The sequence below is a fragment of the Spermophilus citellus genome (assembly GCF_964194105.1).
Source record: "Spermophilus citellus genome assembly, chromosome: 5".
In the NCBI taxonomy this organism is placed as follows: Eukaryota; Metazoa; Chordata; class Mammalia; order Rodentia; family Sciuridae; genus Spermophilus; species Spermophilus citellus.
In genome coordinates, this window is record NC_138186.1 from 159213558 (window position 1) to 159231390 (window position 17833).

At 44.7% G+C, this 17833-nt stretch overlaps 1 protein-coding gene across 1 annotated transcript in view; it reads left to right on the plus strand.

Moving 5' to 3' along the window:
- Positions 1-5105: 5105 nt before the first annotated feature.
- AKAP12 (A-kinase anchoring protein 12) overlaps positions 5106-17833 on the plus strand; it is an 88063-nt gene continuing 75335 nt past the window's right edge. Inside the window, exon 1 of the mRNA XM_081295133.1 lies at positions 5106-5451. Within this exon, the coding sequence (XP_081151259.1) occupies positions 5290-5451 (162 nt within the window). The 5' untranslated portion in view covers positions 5106-5289. The remainder of the gene's footprint in view (positions 5452-17833) is intronic.

The window sequence follows — 17833 nt, forward strand, 5'->3', positions numbered from 1 at the left end:
CAAGCATGGCTGAATGCTGGACCGGTAGTCAGTGACGGGTTGATCTGATTGCAGTGGTATCAACCTAAGACAGGAGGCTGACGCCTAAAGGTCAGTTCTCCCATGACGGGTAAGAGCCATATGTTGAATTGGACAACCTACCAGGCACGGTCCTTAAGCCACATTGCTTGTTGTTTAATTAATCAGAAGGGGGGAGATGCTGAGGGCCATTGCCAAGTAGGAATGACGCATCAAAATTTCCTTGCTAGCGTACCCCATGTTAAATGGATTTCGCTGTTGACATTGCATGTAAGGTGACCTTGCTCAAGGACCAAGGCGGATCCGGGTTTAGAGCTGATCAGGTTTGAGGAAGTATCCCGGTCCTTAGGTTTAGGGCGTTCCCGGTTTAAGACAATAGGGGTTTTAAGGAAGTTGGGGGTTGAAGATTATTGCTGCCTGGATTAGGGTGTTCCTGCTGCTTGTTCCCGTTGAGTTCTCGTGAGATTCAAATGGGATATTGGAAAAAAGCCTCGTGGAGTGTGTGGTGGCTCGTGATTCTGTGCCCAGCCAAGACATTGCCAGTTTAGGACCCTGCTAAATTACTGAGGCTGGATTTGAACTTGAGATCCTCCTGCCTCAGCCTCCTGAGCTGCTGGGATTACAGGTATGTGCCATTGCACCAAGCTCCCTCTTCTATTTTGAAATAATGTACTGTTGTTAATTTAGTCTAGTGCACCAGAGAACATCAGAACTTTCTCCTGTTGCACGATAATGTGGTACCCATTAAATTCCTTTAATATTGTGTTTGAAAATATTTGGGGTCTGGCTCGGTGGCACACCTGTCATCCCAGCAACATGGAAGGCTGAGGCAGGAGTATCAAAAGTTTGAGGCCAACCTGGGCAACAGAGAGACAAAGGTTGGAGATGTCACTTAGTGGTAAAGCAAGCACCCCTGGGTTTAATCGCCAGTATCAAATAAAATAAAAAATAAAAAATGTTTGGGTGCATGCATGATATTCTCAAGTGTGACGAAATGTTCTTGGTAAGTCTCCTGTGGCCAGTCTTTCTGGAGAAGTAAGCTTGAAAAGCACAGGTCAGCTTGTTACATGGTCGCTGTGTGCTTGTTTTTGAGAACTCTCCACCTGTTTTTATGAGCAATAGTCCTCTCAGGGAAACAACTGGACGGCTGCCTGCCCCCTGGGAGAGGATGTGGGAAGACACCTGCGTCCTGCAGTGTGGAGAGTGTCAGGGCTGCTGGAGTGAAATCAGGGTACTAACAAGCTCAGACTGAGTGCAAAACAAGGAACCAACTGCCTTCTGTGTCCCTCCACGACCCAGGCCAGGCCAAGCAATTCTGAATGCATCTTCCAACCCAAGAAAACTGGAATTAGTGACTGGAATTAGGGCCTTGAATGAGAAGTACACTGGGTACACAATAGGCACTCCATAAATGTGGGTTAGAAGAATGAATCAATGAATGGGTAAACTTTTTAACTTTTTGTTTTTGGGGAGGAGTAATGGCCATTAAACCCAGGGGCACTTCACTACTGAGCTACATCCCCAGTCCTTTTCTATTTTTCTATTTTTGAGACAGGGTCTTGCCAAATTGCTGAGGCTGGACTTAAACTGGAGATCCTCCTGCCTCAGCCTCTTGAGTAACTGGGATTACAGACCTGCCACAGCGACCAGCGAATCTGTAACATTTTGAAGGACTAACCAGCACATCCAAAAGGTTGGGATATCTCATTTCTGGGAATAATTAATAACAATCTCAATAAAGAGTAACTCCTGGGGTTGAGAATGTAGCTCTGTGGGAGAAGCCTTGCCTAACATGTTTGAGGCCCTGATTTGATCTCCTGGCACTGCAAAACCAAGAAAGAACAGAAGAAAAAAGTTGGGGGAGGAAAGTAACTCTCTTGTTTGTAAGTAAGAGGGAGAGGATTCCATGGTTAGTCCAGAAAACATAGTTATGTTTGTGCTTGTGTGAGTATATGAAGGAGGCTGTTATTCTTAAAAATTCTCTTATCCTTGAGCTGTTCAGGCAGAAATCAGAAAAAAAACAAATATGTACATCTCTTAACCCCTCCCCCCTTTTTAAATGTGCTTGGGGTTGAACTCATAGTTTCAAGCAAGCTAGGCACGTACTCTACCATTGAGTTACATTTCCAGTGCCTTTTGCTTTTAAAAATGACAATATGAGCATTGTCACGGTCTGGAAAACAGACAAAGCAAGCAGCTGCCAATCTAAGCAGATGCGGAGGATGTCTTCCTCAGCATGTGGGTTGTATACTTGAAATCTTTGACCTAGCCAGGTGCCCTGATGTTGCCTGTAATCCCATTCAGTGACTTGGGAAGCTGAAGCAGGAGGATCACAAGTTTGAGGCCAGATTGGACAATTTAATGAGGCCCTAAGCAATTTAGTGAGATGCTTTCTCAAAATGAAACATAAAAAGGGTTGGGGATGTAGCTCAGTGATAAATCGTCCCTGGGTTCACTCCCTAGTACCAGAAAAAACAAAACTAAACAAAAAAACCTTTTACCTTGTAATCCTTTCTGAACATTTAAAGGCTGGTGGATATGAAAAGCTTTGTCAAGAATTTGCCAAGAATCAAGTAAATATAATCTTACAGAATGGGAAAGTTTTGATAATATTTGTACTATCTACTGACACATTTTCAAATGTGCTGACTTTAATTGTTCTCAAACAGGCTTTTCTTTTCTTTCTCCTTGGTGTGAGGGATGGAACCCAGTATCTCCCACATGCACATGTGGTCTGCCACTGAGCTACACCCGCAGGCCTCAAATAGTCTTTAACAGAATTTTAAAGCTCTTATCATCATAAGCAAGGTCTGAATGTCACTTGTCAGCTACAACCCTGAGAAGAAGCTTCAAATAGAAGGGGGATGAGATGTTGTGCAGTGATTGAGTATGACTTTGAAGTTACATGCCAGTTGAACTCCTTGCTCTTCTATTTACAGCTCTGATACCTTGGGCACATGTTGAATTTCTCTGAGTCTAGAGTTTCCACCTCCCCATTGGTAAAAGGAGAATGAAAGCATCTACATCATGGAGTTATAGTAAGGATTATATGTGATTATATATGCAAAGGGCTTTGGACAGTGCCTGGCCCAGAATGAGAACTCTAGTGTTTCCTAAATAGTCAAAATTTCAGTTGGGGGCTGGGGTTGTAGCTCAATGGTAGAGTGCTCGCCTAGCACATGTGAGGCACTGGGTTTGATCCTCAGTACCACATATAAATAAATAAAATAAAGTCATTGTGTCCATCTACAATATTTTTAAAAAACTTCCATTGAAGTGAGTAAGTGCTTGAAAATTCCTAAGACCAAAGATCTTGCACCTGTTTCTGAAGATATAACTTCCAGAGAAATTGGCCTTTGCATACACATTCAAATAAGCATGATGAATACAGAAGAATTTTACACTGGATAACTAACCACTGGTGTCAATATACCACTCACAATTAATTAGGCCCAAAGTATCCTGTCTATGAACTACTGCTTACATCAAGTCAGTACTAACTTATACTAAATCAGGGGATGGGACATTCATTTATCTGGCATCTAGTTCTGATGTTCTAAAAATTTCTTCATTTTTTTCTTTATTGTTTTTTATTGTAGTAGTGGGGATTGAACCTAGGGGTGCCCTATTGCTGAGCTATATCCCATGCTTTTATAGTTTTTATTTTGAGACAAGGTCTTGCTAAATTGCTGAGGCCTTGAATCTGTATCCTTGTGCCCCAGCCTTGGAGCCTCTGGGATTACAGGTATGTAAGTACCACTGTGCCAGGCAAGTTTCTCATACTTTTCTTTTTTGGTGCAGGATCTAACCCTACCATTCCCCCATATGAGGCAAACACTTTACCACTATTCTCCATTCTAGCCAAAGTTTCTTCATTTTTATGGACTATTTGTGAGAATTCAGGAACTTGGTTCCCAGGTCTGGGGTCATTATGCCCTTCAGCTCCAGCACCTTCCTGTGTATGTGCCAAATAATCCAGCTAAAAACTGAATGTAGTTCAAGTATTTATCGACTGCCTGTTATGTTCATATAATAAATATTATATTCAAGAGAAGGAAGGAAAAGAATGCATTCCACTTAGGCTGGTAGTATTTCTCTCTTCTTCTTTTTTTTAGTTAGTCCTGGGAATTGAACCTGATGGATTTCTACCACTTACCACTGAGCTACATCTCCAGCCCTTTTTTGTTTTCTTTATTTTGAGACAGAGTCTTGCCAGATTGCCCAGGCTGGCTTCGAACTTGTGATCTCCTGTCTCAGCCTCCCCAGTCGCTGAGATTACAAGTTCAATTCTTCATATTTTGAGAATACTGATGGCCAATGAACAGACCTAGGCCACCACGTTTCAGCATCACACGAGACAAGTGGCCGGGATGGGTAACCTCTAGCATCAGGCCGTCAAAGGACAGGCACATTTCCAGTAACAGGCTCATTTCCCCCCATGTTCCCTAGGGAAGGAGGGCAGCGGGTGCTGCTGACGGCATCAGCTGACATCACTGGCTCCGGATGATGGGCGAGCTTGGGGCCTCAAGGCCCACCTCATAGGTGGCCTGACTGCGTTAACCTCTCAATTCTCAGCTCCTACCACGTGAGCTGCCCTAATATGGTCAGACTCCGGAGGGGAGCAGGAGCGTTTGCCTTTATCCTGCTAATGGGGAGGAGGCAGGAACAAATGTTTAGAATCAAACACAAGCTGAAGGAAAGCAAACGAGGATCTGGGTTTGCTGTTGGGCGAGTGGCAAGGCAGCCCCAGCAGAAGCTCCTGCTTGGGGTTATCAATCATTGAATAAAACCCAGTTCCCTGAATGTCCCAGGGAAGCTTTTGACTCCCCCTCTTTCTGGCTGTCTCCCCACCTTCTGCAGCCCTGCCTGGGTCGTCCCCGCAGCGCTCTGCCCGTTGGGAGCGGGAGGCGCCCTGGGGGCCGTGCTGGCGGCTGGCCAGGACCTGGGTGGCGTCTGGCCGCGCCTCTGGTCCTAGCAGCCTGGGGGGAGATGCTGCTGCAAGGCGTGTCTGGGGCTGCGCTCATGTGATGAAGCGAGGGAAAAACAAGGCGGGGGGAGGAGGCTAAGAGGTGGCTTTTTTTTTTTTTTTCTTTTAAGGAGTTTGCCGTGAGCGCGTCTCCTTCATTCTCAGTCGGGGCGCGTTCGCAGGAGGACCGCGGAGGGGAAGGTGCTCTTGGGACCTAGCGGGCACGTCTTCTCGGTCTGCCCGCGGCCCTGCGATTTGGGGGAAGGCGTTACCCGGCGGCTGGGCGTGGGAGAGCCAGGGGAGCCATGGGTGCCGGGAGCTCCACCGAGCAGCGGAGCCCGGAGCAGCCGCCGGAGGGGAGCGACACACCGGCCGAGCCCGAGCTCATCAGCGGCGGCCCCTCGGCGGAGGCGGCTCCGGACACGTCAGAGGACCCCACCATCATCGCCGCGGACCCCTCCACCAAGGTACGGGCGAGCGCGGCCACCTGCCCCGGGGAGGCGGGGACGGAGGGGTCCCTCCGATTTCCGCCGGGGAGAACTTCCCAGTCGGTCCAGCCCATCTGCAAACTCACAGCGCGAACCCCTCTGGCTAGGCTTTGCAGGGTCTTTCGCGCCGGGGCGGGGCCAGAACAGCAGCGAGCGCGGCTGGGGACTTGCATCTTTGTCGTGGGTCTCTAGGGGAGGCGACTGCGCCATCCGCAGTAATAAAATCCGCCCCTGCCCACCGCTCCCGAGCTTTTCTCCACTCTTCCGGTAGGAGCCATTCAGCCCAGGTTGATGGGCTGCGTGGGGCATCCGTGGAGAACTGACCACCCGCCGAGCATCTGGAGCTCCCCGGGGAAGGTTGGCGGTGGGGCCGGGTAGGCGCTGGAGCCCCGCGAACCGCCATCCTCGGTTTTCCGCCGGGTGCAGCCCTTTCCACCAGCTGCGCCTGAGTCGCAGGGTTTGGTACCCAGTGCTCCTGCAGCAGCGGCTGGAGCAGATGTCGCCTTCCTGATGCAGAGAGCCTAGGGTGTAGCTCCCTCTGAGCCAGAGAAAACCTGAGCAGATGCAGCATTTCTGAAAGGAATGACAGATTTTGAAAGCAAGCCGGCGCCCTGTCCTCCTTTTTGCTCGGTTCACTGCCTGTGGGACTCAGTTGGACAAAACTGAAGGAGTAGTTTGAAGTTCTGCAAGGATGCGATCTAAGGCATAAACGAGCATACCCTGACTCTTTGCTATGAAGGCAGTGCTAGAAACTCTTTGGAAATACTGCATTTCGTAGCCTTCAGGATTCACAGCTGGAATATTTCATCTGGCCAGCACAGCCGCTAAGATTGTGTCTTGTTCTGATCGTTGTATTTGAGACCTGTTTTGCAGAATATGTGTTATTAGCAAAGCTTCACCCAACCCGTTTTGAGAGAGATGTGGACAATCATACTTAATACTATTAAAAACAACCCCTCGTGTTGCATTTGAGGACAGAGTAATGAGGACCTTTAAGAGTGATGTTAGGGGACCTGGGTGTAGCTCAGTTGTAGACAGCTTGCCTAGCATGCATGGGGCTTTGGGTGCATGGGATTCCCAATACTTTCCCCCACCTCAAAAAGGTGAAAAAAAAATGAGATCTAGGTAAATTTCGTAGAACTATGACCTCATTGCTTTGACCTCTTTACCTGACCTAGTCTGAGCTGAAAGGCTGTCGTTTTTATTTTTAATTTTTTTTCTTTTTGTGTGTGTTGGGAGTTGAACACAGGGGCGTTTAACCACATAGTCACATCCCCAGCCTTTATTTTTAATTCTGAGACTTGAGGATTGCTAAATTGCCCAACTGGCCTGGAACTTGTGATTCCCTGTGCCTCAGCCTCCCCAGTTGCTGAGATTACAGACCTGACCACACCTAGAGAGAGAGAGAGAGAGAGAGAGAGAGAGAGAGAGAGAGAGAGAGACTGCTCTTAATAATAAAAATCTCCAGCCTTTAAAAAAATTGTTTTGGTACTGGATCAAATCCAGGGCACTTTACCACTGAGCTGCACTCCCAGTCCTTTTTATTTTGAGACAAGCTCCCTGTAAATTCCTGAGGCTGGCCTGGAACTTGGATCCTCCTTCCTTAGGCTCCAGAGTTGCTGGGGTTAAGGTGTGCACAGCCACACCCAGTTTTATTTACCTACAGTGTTTAACTCATAGTTACTTGTAAAATCCATGGTCCTTAGAAACCTCTGATTCATAGATTTTCTATAAGTACTTAAACTCTGGCCCAAGGAATCAACCTTTTTGAGGTCTAAGTCACATTTTAATACTTGTCCCTTATGTTTGATGCCAACAGCTGTCAAAATGACTCCAGTTTAGAATCATGCTATGCAAGGATTTTAAAGTATAATTGCTAAAAACTTGGAATCAGGGGACATTTTTTCCTTTGGTGTTTATACTCCTCTAGTCTTATTAACTGTTTACACTGAAATATGGACAAAACCCTTTTCCCATAAATTTTTATTTATTTGTTTTTGCTATACTGGGGATTGAACCCAGGGGAGCTCTGCCACTGAGCTACATCCTCAGCCCATTTTTTTATTTTGAGACAGGGTCTCACTAAATTGCTAAGGCTGGCCTCAAACTTGCAGTCCTCCTGCCTCAGCCTCCTGAGTTGCTGGTATGAACGGGTGTATGCCGCTATACCCAACTCATATTTGTTTACTTTAAATTATTCCTTCCATTCTCCTTTTTTTTTTTCATTTTTCCATAACCTTATTGTTCTCTGCTGTAGTCAACCACCATCTTGAAACATCCAAGCAATCTCCTTTAAAAGATTACTTAAATGACATCCACAATATCATTGAACTTGTTGGCATGCTTCCCAGTTATCAATTTGGAGGCAAATCAATACACTTACATGTATCCTTGGAGTATATATGCAGTTTTTCATTTCAACTAGCAGAATTTATTATTCAGGTTTTGAAGACCTACGTCTTTTCAAAGGGACTCCAGAATTAAGAATGACTCAGCACACCTAACTCTTGTCTCTACCCCACCCCCGACCTCCAATTCTTGACCTATGAAGGGGTCTCATCTGCCACTCTGGGCTCCCACAGTGCCTTGGACTCTTTTTCTCAGCAGTTCCAAATTTGTGGGTTTAGTGACTTTGACTCCTGGGTGTTCTGGCTGTTGTGAGTGTCAGGAACTCCGCTGGTTTTGCTCACAAAGTTCATGTGTAGCATGCTGCCTGGTGGGTAGTAGAAAGGATGACATTGGCCTTCTGGTTTTGCTGGAGACTGTCTAGTAGGGAACACCTTGGCCCATCTCCTTTTTTTTTTTTTTTTAATAATTTACCCTTTGACCTTATCTTGTCATTATTGGTCTTATCTTGGTGACTATGTCGTCCATATCTGTTCAAGTGAATAATTTTGGCAAAAAACTCGGATTTGGCTACTGTGCTTTCTATTTCTCTGCCTTATTAGTGTACAGTTTTTTTTTTAATCCTCTTTTCCTTTTCTCATCATTTGCTTATTTTTCCTTTTTTCTTTTTTTAACAGAATGTCTTTATTTGTTTATTTGTACATGGTGCTAAGGATCGAACCCAGTGCCTCACGCAGGCTAGGCAAGCGTTTTGTCCCTGAGCTGCAGGCCCAGCCCTGGTGTACAGTTTTGAAGTGCTTTTAATCTCAAATAGACACATATATTAAAAATGGTTCTGATTAGACCATATCCCCTGAATTATAGATCACACCTTGAACTTCGGACCTTCGGGGGAGGTTTAGCCTATAACACATTGTTTTTCTTTCTTGGATCGAATGCTGATTATTAATTAGAAGGTTTTAGCAGATTTTTTTCTATCTAATATTTATATCAAGTATGTTATTATATGTTGTCTGTTTAACAAATACAACATACTTTCCTTTTTTCTTGCCAATTTTACTTATTTATTTATCTGGGTGCTAGACATCTAACTAAGGCCTTGACCATGGTGCTAAGCACATGCTCTACCACTGAGTCACACTTCCAAGGTCATTTTCATGAGTGCCTTTATCTCAAAAAGACACTGTTAGTTGAATTCTCCTGATATTGGTCAGATGGAGAGGAAGCCTTTTCATCCTTCAAGCTTAACACTTACGTGCCCCCAGGGTTTTATCTGTGATTTATCTGTGGTGCACTGTAATAAAATGAAAGGAGTCTTCCAATCTTTTACCAATTTCATGGGTAAATTCTGGGGGAAAGTGGCTGGACCAGTTATTTGCCAGGTTTAATTTTGAGACTTGGTCATTTTGACAATTGCTGGGTACCAGAAAAACAGTCCCACTTCACTCCTCATTTGTTTTTACTTATTTATTTGTTTGTTTGTTTTTGTGATACTGGGGATGGATCCTAGGTGCAGCTCTACCCCTGAGTTGCTCTCCTAGCCCTTTTTATTTTATTTTCAGACAGAATCTCACTAAATTGCTGAGGCTGGACTCAAGCTTGCAATCCTCCCTCCTCAGCCTCCCCAGTTATAGGTGTGCTACTGCGCCCATCTAGACAAACAGAAAAATCCATTGTCCAATTTAAATTAAAGGGTGTGTCTGCATTAAAATAGACAATCAGGCCTCCTCTGCACTTCTGTCCCTCCCCAGCCTGTGCTAGTGTCCTAGTGGCCCTGTGTTTACAAAGTGGAGTGGAGGATGAAACTGGCCTTAATGTGAGTTGCTAGTTTTACGCTAGAATCACTAGAATTTAAGGAATTTTGTGTCTGAGGTGACCCATACACCATCAGGTTTTTCCCAGAGTGAAAGAATACTGCCTTCTTATTAGAACAGAGACCAAAAATTGGAGATGTGGGTATGAAGATGGTCATTTAGGATTGTCAAAACACCAACTTATAAGCGGAGTATGGTGGTGCACACCTGTCATCCCAGAGACTCTAGAGGCTGAGGCAGGAGGACTACAAGTTTGAGGCCAGTCTGGGCAATTTAGCAAGACTCTGTCACGGAAAAAAAAAGGGGTGAAGGGGGGTTGCCTGAGGGTGAAGTTCAGTGGTGTAGTGCCTCTGGGCTCAATTCCTAGAACCTCAAAAAACTGAATTACAATAAACTTAGCTGAAGATATTTTTTGGGGGTGGTGGTAATTTATGGGGGCTTAAATCTAGGGGTGGTTTAATCACTGAGCCACATTCCCATCCCTTTTTGTTTTTTTTATTTTGAGACAGGGTCTCACTAAGTTGCTTAGGCCCTCGATAAGTTTCTGAGGCTGGCCTTGAACTTGTGATCCAACTTCCTCAGCCTCCTGGCGTTGCTGGGATTACAGGTGTGCACCCCGGTGCCCAATTTATTAAAGATTTTTTTGTTTGTGGGGCTGGGGATTGAACCCAGGACCTACTACCTAATCCAGGGCCTAGCTCTATTACGGAGCTCCATCCCAGTCTAATTTAAGATCTTAATTGGCTTTTCTTTTTTTCTGCGATGGCTCTCACTGAGTTTCTCAGGCTGCTATGGAACTACGTGGGCTCAAACCATCCTCCGGCCTCACCTCCCCAGTGGCTGGAACTCCAGGTGCACCTCACCGCACCCAGTTTTAGTAGGCATTCATTCGTGACCCCAGAATCTGGCAGCACCTTCTTCTCTAAACAGAATGGATGTTCTAGTAGCACAGCTGAGGAGGTGGACTTTATATACAGAAAAGGACTCAGGGAACCAGAAACGGCAGAAAGGACTGGTTGATCTCAGACACTCTGCTTGGGAAGGTTAATGCAGAAGGGACTGATTTATGTCAACCCCAACTGTCCTGTTTGTGGACTGAGCTGTCATCAGATTTCTGGGAAGGTCAGAGAAACAGCTTAGTTTCATCTTGAAGGCATGGAAATTTTTAGCCTGACTGTGTCCATTTTGGTTTGGTCTCTTGGGCCCGGTGTAGGAGCTCAGCAACCAATGGCCTCCGGTAAATTTTAACAGGTAGTGATCGCCTGAGAGCCTGGGGGGATTGCAGGGTCTTCCCTTGTGTGTCCACTGCAGCTTTTAAGCTGGTGGATGTGTGAGAAAGTGGCAACTTGCACTTGAAAGGCTTCCCTCAAGTGTGCATCCATTTGGCATCAAGGAACTTTTTTTCTTTTTCTTTTCTTTTTGCTGTATTATAGGGGATTGGGCTCTAGGCCTCACTACCTGCTAGGCATGTCTGCCCACTGTCCTCTACCCCCAGCCCTGGCGTGGAGCAATTGTTATGCCTTCTTGCCTATAAAATGATATATAAGATTATCCTAGTTTGATATTTGATAGGACAGTTAACAAAATGGAAATAAGATGTTTTGTTTCGGGGGCTGAGGGTATAGCTCAATAGTACAGCGTGTCCTCAGCACGTTGCAGGCCCTGCGTTCAGTCCCCACACCACACACAAAGAGGCTATAAAGTTGCTTTTCTTTTTATTGGCCTTCATCAGCTTTAAAACATTCAGTAGCTCGAGAACTCTGATGCAAGAAACATCAAAACGAAAAGGTGCTTATTCTTGACCTTGATGATGCCATACGCAGTAGTCATTCATGAAGTGAGAAATTAGGATTTATAGCACTCCGCGTCCTTTTATTTCTGGAAACACTCAAAACTGAATTTCCTTGAACCTGGTTCTTAGTTCTCTTATAACCTTACAGTTTAGAATATGCTTCATTTTAAAATAACAAAATAGAAAAAATATGTGAAGAACTGGGGGAGGGAAGAAGTACCTAATCCTGTACTACATATGCTTATTGTCCAGTTCTTGAGCAATCCACGGTTTTAATTACTTGACTTGTCTACTTACTTAGATCTTGGGCTGTTTTCCTGCAAAATTGAACTACATTAGAGAATGTTTAGGGACAAGATTTGTACCTGTACTATCCTTTTGGTTTTTTATTCATTAGTATATCTAATAGAAGGGTGACTGATAATGTTGCTGAAAGCTTGGTCCTTGTCCTTGTTGCCAATCCATTAACAAGAACACGGTTTTGACAAAAAGGAAGAAGGTTTATTGCTTTGCTAGTAAAGGAGAAACACAGGGGACTCCTGTCCCAGAGGCTGCAATTCTGCCCATCCACAGGAATAGGGGGCTTTTACAGAGGTGACTCAGAGAAAATGAGATTAGGGAGGAGAGATCAGGAAGGATACGTTTAGGAAAAAGAAGATTGGGAAAAAGAAAAAAGCAATGTAAGTTTCAAAGCCACAAGGGATATAGTCAAAGCATCAAGTGAACTCCTGTTACAATAATTTAATAAATTTCAGCTACACGTTGGTATGTCAATAAAAAAATAAAAATAAAGTCATTGTATAACAAGATTCATTTAATGTTCACTTTATGTGTTTTTTTTTTTTTTTCTGGTGTTGGGTATGGAACCCAAAGGCACTTGACCTCTGAGCTGCAACCCAGCCCTTTTTATTTTTATTTCATTTTTTGGAGACAGGACCTCACTAAAGTTGCTTAGGATCTTGCTGAATTTCTGAGGCTGGCCTTGAACTTGCAATCCTCCTGCCTCCGCCTCCCATATTGCTGGGATTACAGGCATATCCTGGCCACTTTCTATTTATTATTACTTTTTAGTGCTGGGAATTTACCATGGCTATGCATGGCATGTGTCATACCACTGAGCTACATCCCCAGCCCTTTTTTAAAATTTCATTTTGAGGATGGGCACTGTAGTGCACACCTGTAATCTTAGCGGCTCAGGAGGCTGAGGCAGGAGGATTGCAAGTTCAAAGCCAGCCTTAGCAACTTAGTGAGGTTCTAAGAAACTCAGCAAGACTCTATTTCTAAATAAAATATAAAAAGGGCTAGGGATGTGGCTTAGTGGTTAAGTGCTCCTGGGTTCAATTCACCAAATATGAAACATTTTTTCCCCTTTTTTTTACAGGCCCACACCTGTAATCGTAGCTCTCTGGGAGGTTGAGATAGGAGGATCACAAATTTGAGGCCTGAAAAAGAATTATTTCGAGACAAGGTCTCCCCCAGTTTCCCAGGCTGGCCTTGCATATGAGATCTTCCTGCTTCAGCCTCCCTAGTAGCTGGGATTACAGGCATGTGCCCTGGTCCCGGGCCTAGCTTCCTTTTATATTCTCATAAGAAACAGCCTGTCTCTGTTAACTGGAATAAATGTGTTTTCCCAGAAAAACATAGGTGTCCGCAGCACTGTAAATCAGTCTTTCCCAGGCACTCTTAAGCTTCTCTTAATACAAGTATTCATCTGAGTTCAAAGATTTTTGTCTTCCCTAGGGTTTCTCTGAGAGATGTTCTTAAAAAGAGGAGAACATTGTAGTTTCATTCTGCCTAACCTTAATCCTGGTGTGAAATATCAGTTTTGTTTTTGATTTGTAAATGAAATGAGCCCAAATGGAAGAAGTAGAGATCACTACAACTCACTGGCCCCTCTTCTGTTTGTTATTTGCCCACTCTGCAAACTGTGAGGTGCTGAGAAATTAAATGTTTCCTCCCAAACCTGGTGGTGCAGGTGGATCACTGAGAGGGCTTTTTAGAGATACCACTGGACCCCCTCCCTCCTAGATTAATTGAGTCAAAATCCCAACCGGTCCCAGGGCCTGCTGTTCTGTTGTCTTGAAATGGCCATCAGGTATTCCTGGGTGCCCCGTGTGGGCACCGTCCCAGTGTGTGGGGGCAGAGACAGGTGCTCAAGACGACAGCCTTCCTGGCAAGACATGTCCAGCCTAGGTGACAGGTCAGTCACTGAGGCTGGAGCCCGTGTGGGTGGAAGGGAGGGTTTCAGATGAAGGTGGAACGGAAGAGGAGCTATTTCCTTCCACACTCCCCTGGACGAGAAAATAGATTCCTTCTGCATGATTTTAATCAAGTGCTGCGGATGGAGGCTTCTCTACACATGCCATTAGGCTACGTAAGGTGCAGCTGGATCAGTGCTGCCCTTCAGCTGGGGACACAGCTCTGGTCCAGTATTTGCCTCCCATAAGTGACATCCGGGTTCAATGTGTAAAGACAACTTGAACAGCCAGTGCGGTGGAACATACTGTGATTCCCACCAGTCGGCAGGCTCAGGCAGGACCATGGGTTTGAGGCCAGCCTTGGCAATTTAGCAAGCTCATTTCTCAAGATATAAAAGGGCGGGGCTGTAGCTCAGTGTTGGAGCACCCCAGGCTCAATCCCCAGAACTGTAAAAAGAAAAAAAAAAAAAAAAAAAGAAAAGAAAGATCAAGTAGATATTTCCTAACCACTTAGCTATAGGAAGAGCACTGAGTGGTTTAGAGGCCCCGGAGGCTGAGAAGTGAGAGTACACAGCTTTGCCCCTGAGCACCTCATAATCCAGGTGAGGTTGATCAACCTCTGTAGAAGCCATCATTAATAACATAGATTCAAGCGAGTTGGATGGATAAGGGAACTTGCGAATATCTATTGGTGAAGTGTTCAGATAATTACTGTAAAAAGAATATTTTGGAAAGTGTTCTAGGCAGATCAGAGGCCATTACTCAGGAAGCCAGAAAGTACAAGGCCTAAAGGAATTGAATGTTTTTAGGAGAATCCCGGGAAGAGGTTGATAAATCAAGGTGTGGCCGGCCAGTTCTGGGGCCACATAGACAACAGCCACGTAAGGCCTCTGATAATGTGCACAGCGAAGATGCAGCAGCTCCCCTGAGTGGACCATGACCATGAGCTCCTGGGGTTCTCAGTGCAGTGTTGGCTCAGGCATCAGCAGGGTCACTGGGAGTGGTGAGGATACAAGCTTGGTGTGGGGACAGTGGAAAATGGCCGTGTGCTGGGCACAGCTTTGCACCACCTCAGCAACCTAGAGAGACGCTAGCTTAAAACAAAATAAATAAAAATAAGAAGGTCTGGTGATGTGGCTCAATGGTACAGGACCCCTGGGTTCAATGCCCAGTGCCAAACAAACCAAACCAAATCAAAACAACAACAACAACAACAAACAAACAAACAAGGTGTGAAGACTTGGAATATGGGGTGTCTTAATTTCTCCAGTAGTCAAACAGTAGTTCCGTACAGTCCCGGTTTCTACTGGTGTTTAACAAACCATGCCAAACAACAACTATTTCACCTAAAATATCTTTTTTTTTTTTAAGGGGGTACTAAAGATCTTACACATACTAGGTAAGTGCTCTACCATTGAGCTCCATCCCCAGCCCCCCCCCCCCTTTTTGTAGATACGTTTTTTTTTTTAGTTGTAGATGGGTACGATACCTTTATTTTATTTGTTTATTTTTATATGGTGCTGGGGATTGAACCCAGTGCCTCACACATGCTAGGCAAGCACTCTAACTGAGCATTGTGGCTCAGTGGTAGAGTAGGGTAGGTGGAGCCTTTTTAATTTTTCACGTGCTTACCACTGAACTACATTCCCATTCCTTTCTTTTTTCTTTCTTTCTTTCTTTCTTTTTTCTTTTTTTTTTTTTTTTTTTTGTAGCATTGGGGATTGAACCCAGGGTACTTTACCACTGAGGTCACCTCACCCCTTTTTAAAATTTTTATTTTGAGACAGGGTCTCATCAAGTTCTGAGGCAGGCTCCAAACTTGCAATCTGCCAGCCTTAGCCTCCTGAGTAGCTGGGGTTATAGGCCTGTGCCACCCCGCCTGTTGATAAGGTATCCTTCCAGTGCATTCCTTAGTGGCAACAACTTGGGACTTCTTTTTGGCAGCTGACTCCTCCAGGTAATGGCAGAAGCATCTAGAAATTCACTAACATTAATCCTGGTCTGCATCATTGGGTGTGGTGGGGGTGGGAGGCACCTTGGGAGGTCAAGCATGTTAGATAAGAGAAGATAACATTATAGAAGTGATGGCTGTGGAGTAGGGTAGGTGCCACCAGAAGTGAGCCTTCCTAGAGAAGAACTGTTAAAGGCGGTATCACTGCATGAACCTCTGGCAGAGCAGAACTACGTCCTGCAGCAGTGGCTCTTCTGCTCCAGTAGGTCTGGGTCCACCTGAAAATGAAAGCATCTGGTCAAACAGCGTCCTGTCCATTTGCAGGTGAAGAAACGAGGTTTCCTGGGGATGCTTATCTCTATTTATTTTTTTTGGAGGGGGGGATAGTTTACTAAGAATTGAACCCAGGAGTGCTTAACCACTGAGCTACACCCCCAGCTCTTTTATATGTATGTTTATTTAGAGACAAGGTCTCACTAGTTTGCTTAGGGCCTCACTAAGTTGCTGAGGCTGGCTTTGAACTTGAAATTCTCCTATTTCAGCCTCCCGAAACGCTGGGATTACATGCATGTGCCCTTGCTCCTTCCTGGTTTGTCTTTACTTCAGGGAAGGATATTGCTTTGTAATTTTCTCATCTCCAGAGTCTGTCCTCTAGTTTGTCCTACAGGAGGAGGTGGTGGATAGTTTCTTTGAGTCTAAGCGTGTGGTTTCTTACTGAGCCATCATTGGTTTTACTTGCCACAAGGATCAAATTTCTGTCATTCCCTGATTCTGACCATCCTTAATAAGACGTGCTGCATTTGTGTCCTGATAGTTTTCTTTCTTTCTTTTTTTCATAATGAGTATGGAACCCAACGACACTTTACCACTGAGCTACATCCCTAGCCCCTTTTTATTTTCTGTTTTGAGACAGGGCCTTGCTAAATTGCTGAGGCTGGCTTGGGATTTGCAACCTTCCTGTCTCAGCCTCCTGAGTTGCTGGGATTAACAGGTGTGCACCACCCTCTCACCCAGCTGAATTAGCCCCTTTCTGAAATGAATTTTCTCAATTGTTTCAGAAATGATATGTACAACCAAGTTTAGACATAAGTTCCTTATTCCTCTATTGTATTTCTTTTTCTTTTTGGTATTGGAGATTGATCCAGAGTGCATGCTAGAAAGGGCTCCACCCCAGAACTACACCCCTAGCCCGGATTCCTATATTTTAAATGCAAATATTTAAATGTAAGCTAGATGTGGTGGTGCATGCCTATTATCCCAGTTGACTCCAGCCTCAGCAATTCAGAGAGATACTCTCAAAGTAGAAAGGGTTGAGGAGGTAGTGAGTGGTAAAGAGCCCCTGGGTTCAAATCCCAGTACCACCAACAAACACACAAATTAAAAAATGGAAATTTGTGTTCTAGTTCTGCTACTTTATATTAGTTATTGGACAACAGTGGAGAGCATTACTACTAAAGTTTACAAAATCTGTCCTGATTATTGTAATATTTCTCCAGTCTTTTAAAATATTAGGCTTTTTTTTTTTTTTTTTTTTTTTGTATAAGGAATTGAACCCAGGGGCACTTAATCACTAAGCCTCAGCTTCCCCACTTTTTTTTTTTTGGTACTAGGAATTGAATTCAGGGGCACTCGACCACTGAGCCCCAGCCCCAGCCCTATTTTGTGTTTTACTTAGAGACAGGGTCTCACAGAGTTGCTTAGTGCCTTACTCCTGCCTCCACCTCCCAAGCAGCTGGGATTATAGGCCTGCACCATCACACCCGGCCATCCTCAGCCCTTTTTAATCTTTTATTTTGAGACTGCATCTCACTAAGTTGCTGAGGCTGGTCTTGAACTTGGGATCCTCCTGCCTCACTGTCCTGAGCCACTGGGATTACAGTTGTGAGCTACTGCTCCCATCTTTCCCCAGTCTTGACATGAGGCAGTGTAGAAATGTAAGCAAAAAATAATTGACTATAATGGATGCAAAAACCTAGGTTGATTGATTTTATATCTTTTTTTTTTTCCCATTGAAAAACCTCTAGTCATGAAAGTTTACTCTGAATGCAGTTTGATGGCAATTTTAGACAAATCTTTCTTTTTTTTTTTTTTTTAAGAGAGAGTGAGAGAGGAGAGAGAGAGAGAGAGAATTTTTAATATTTATTTTTTAGTTCTCGGCGGACACAACATCTTTGTTGGTATGTGGTGCTGAGGATCGAACCCGGGCCACACGCATGCCAGGCGAGCGAGCTACCGCTTGAGCCACATCCCCAGCCCTCTT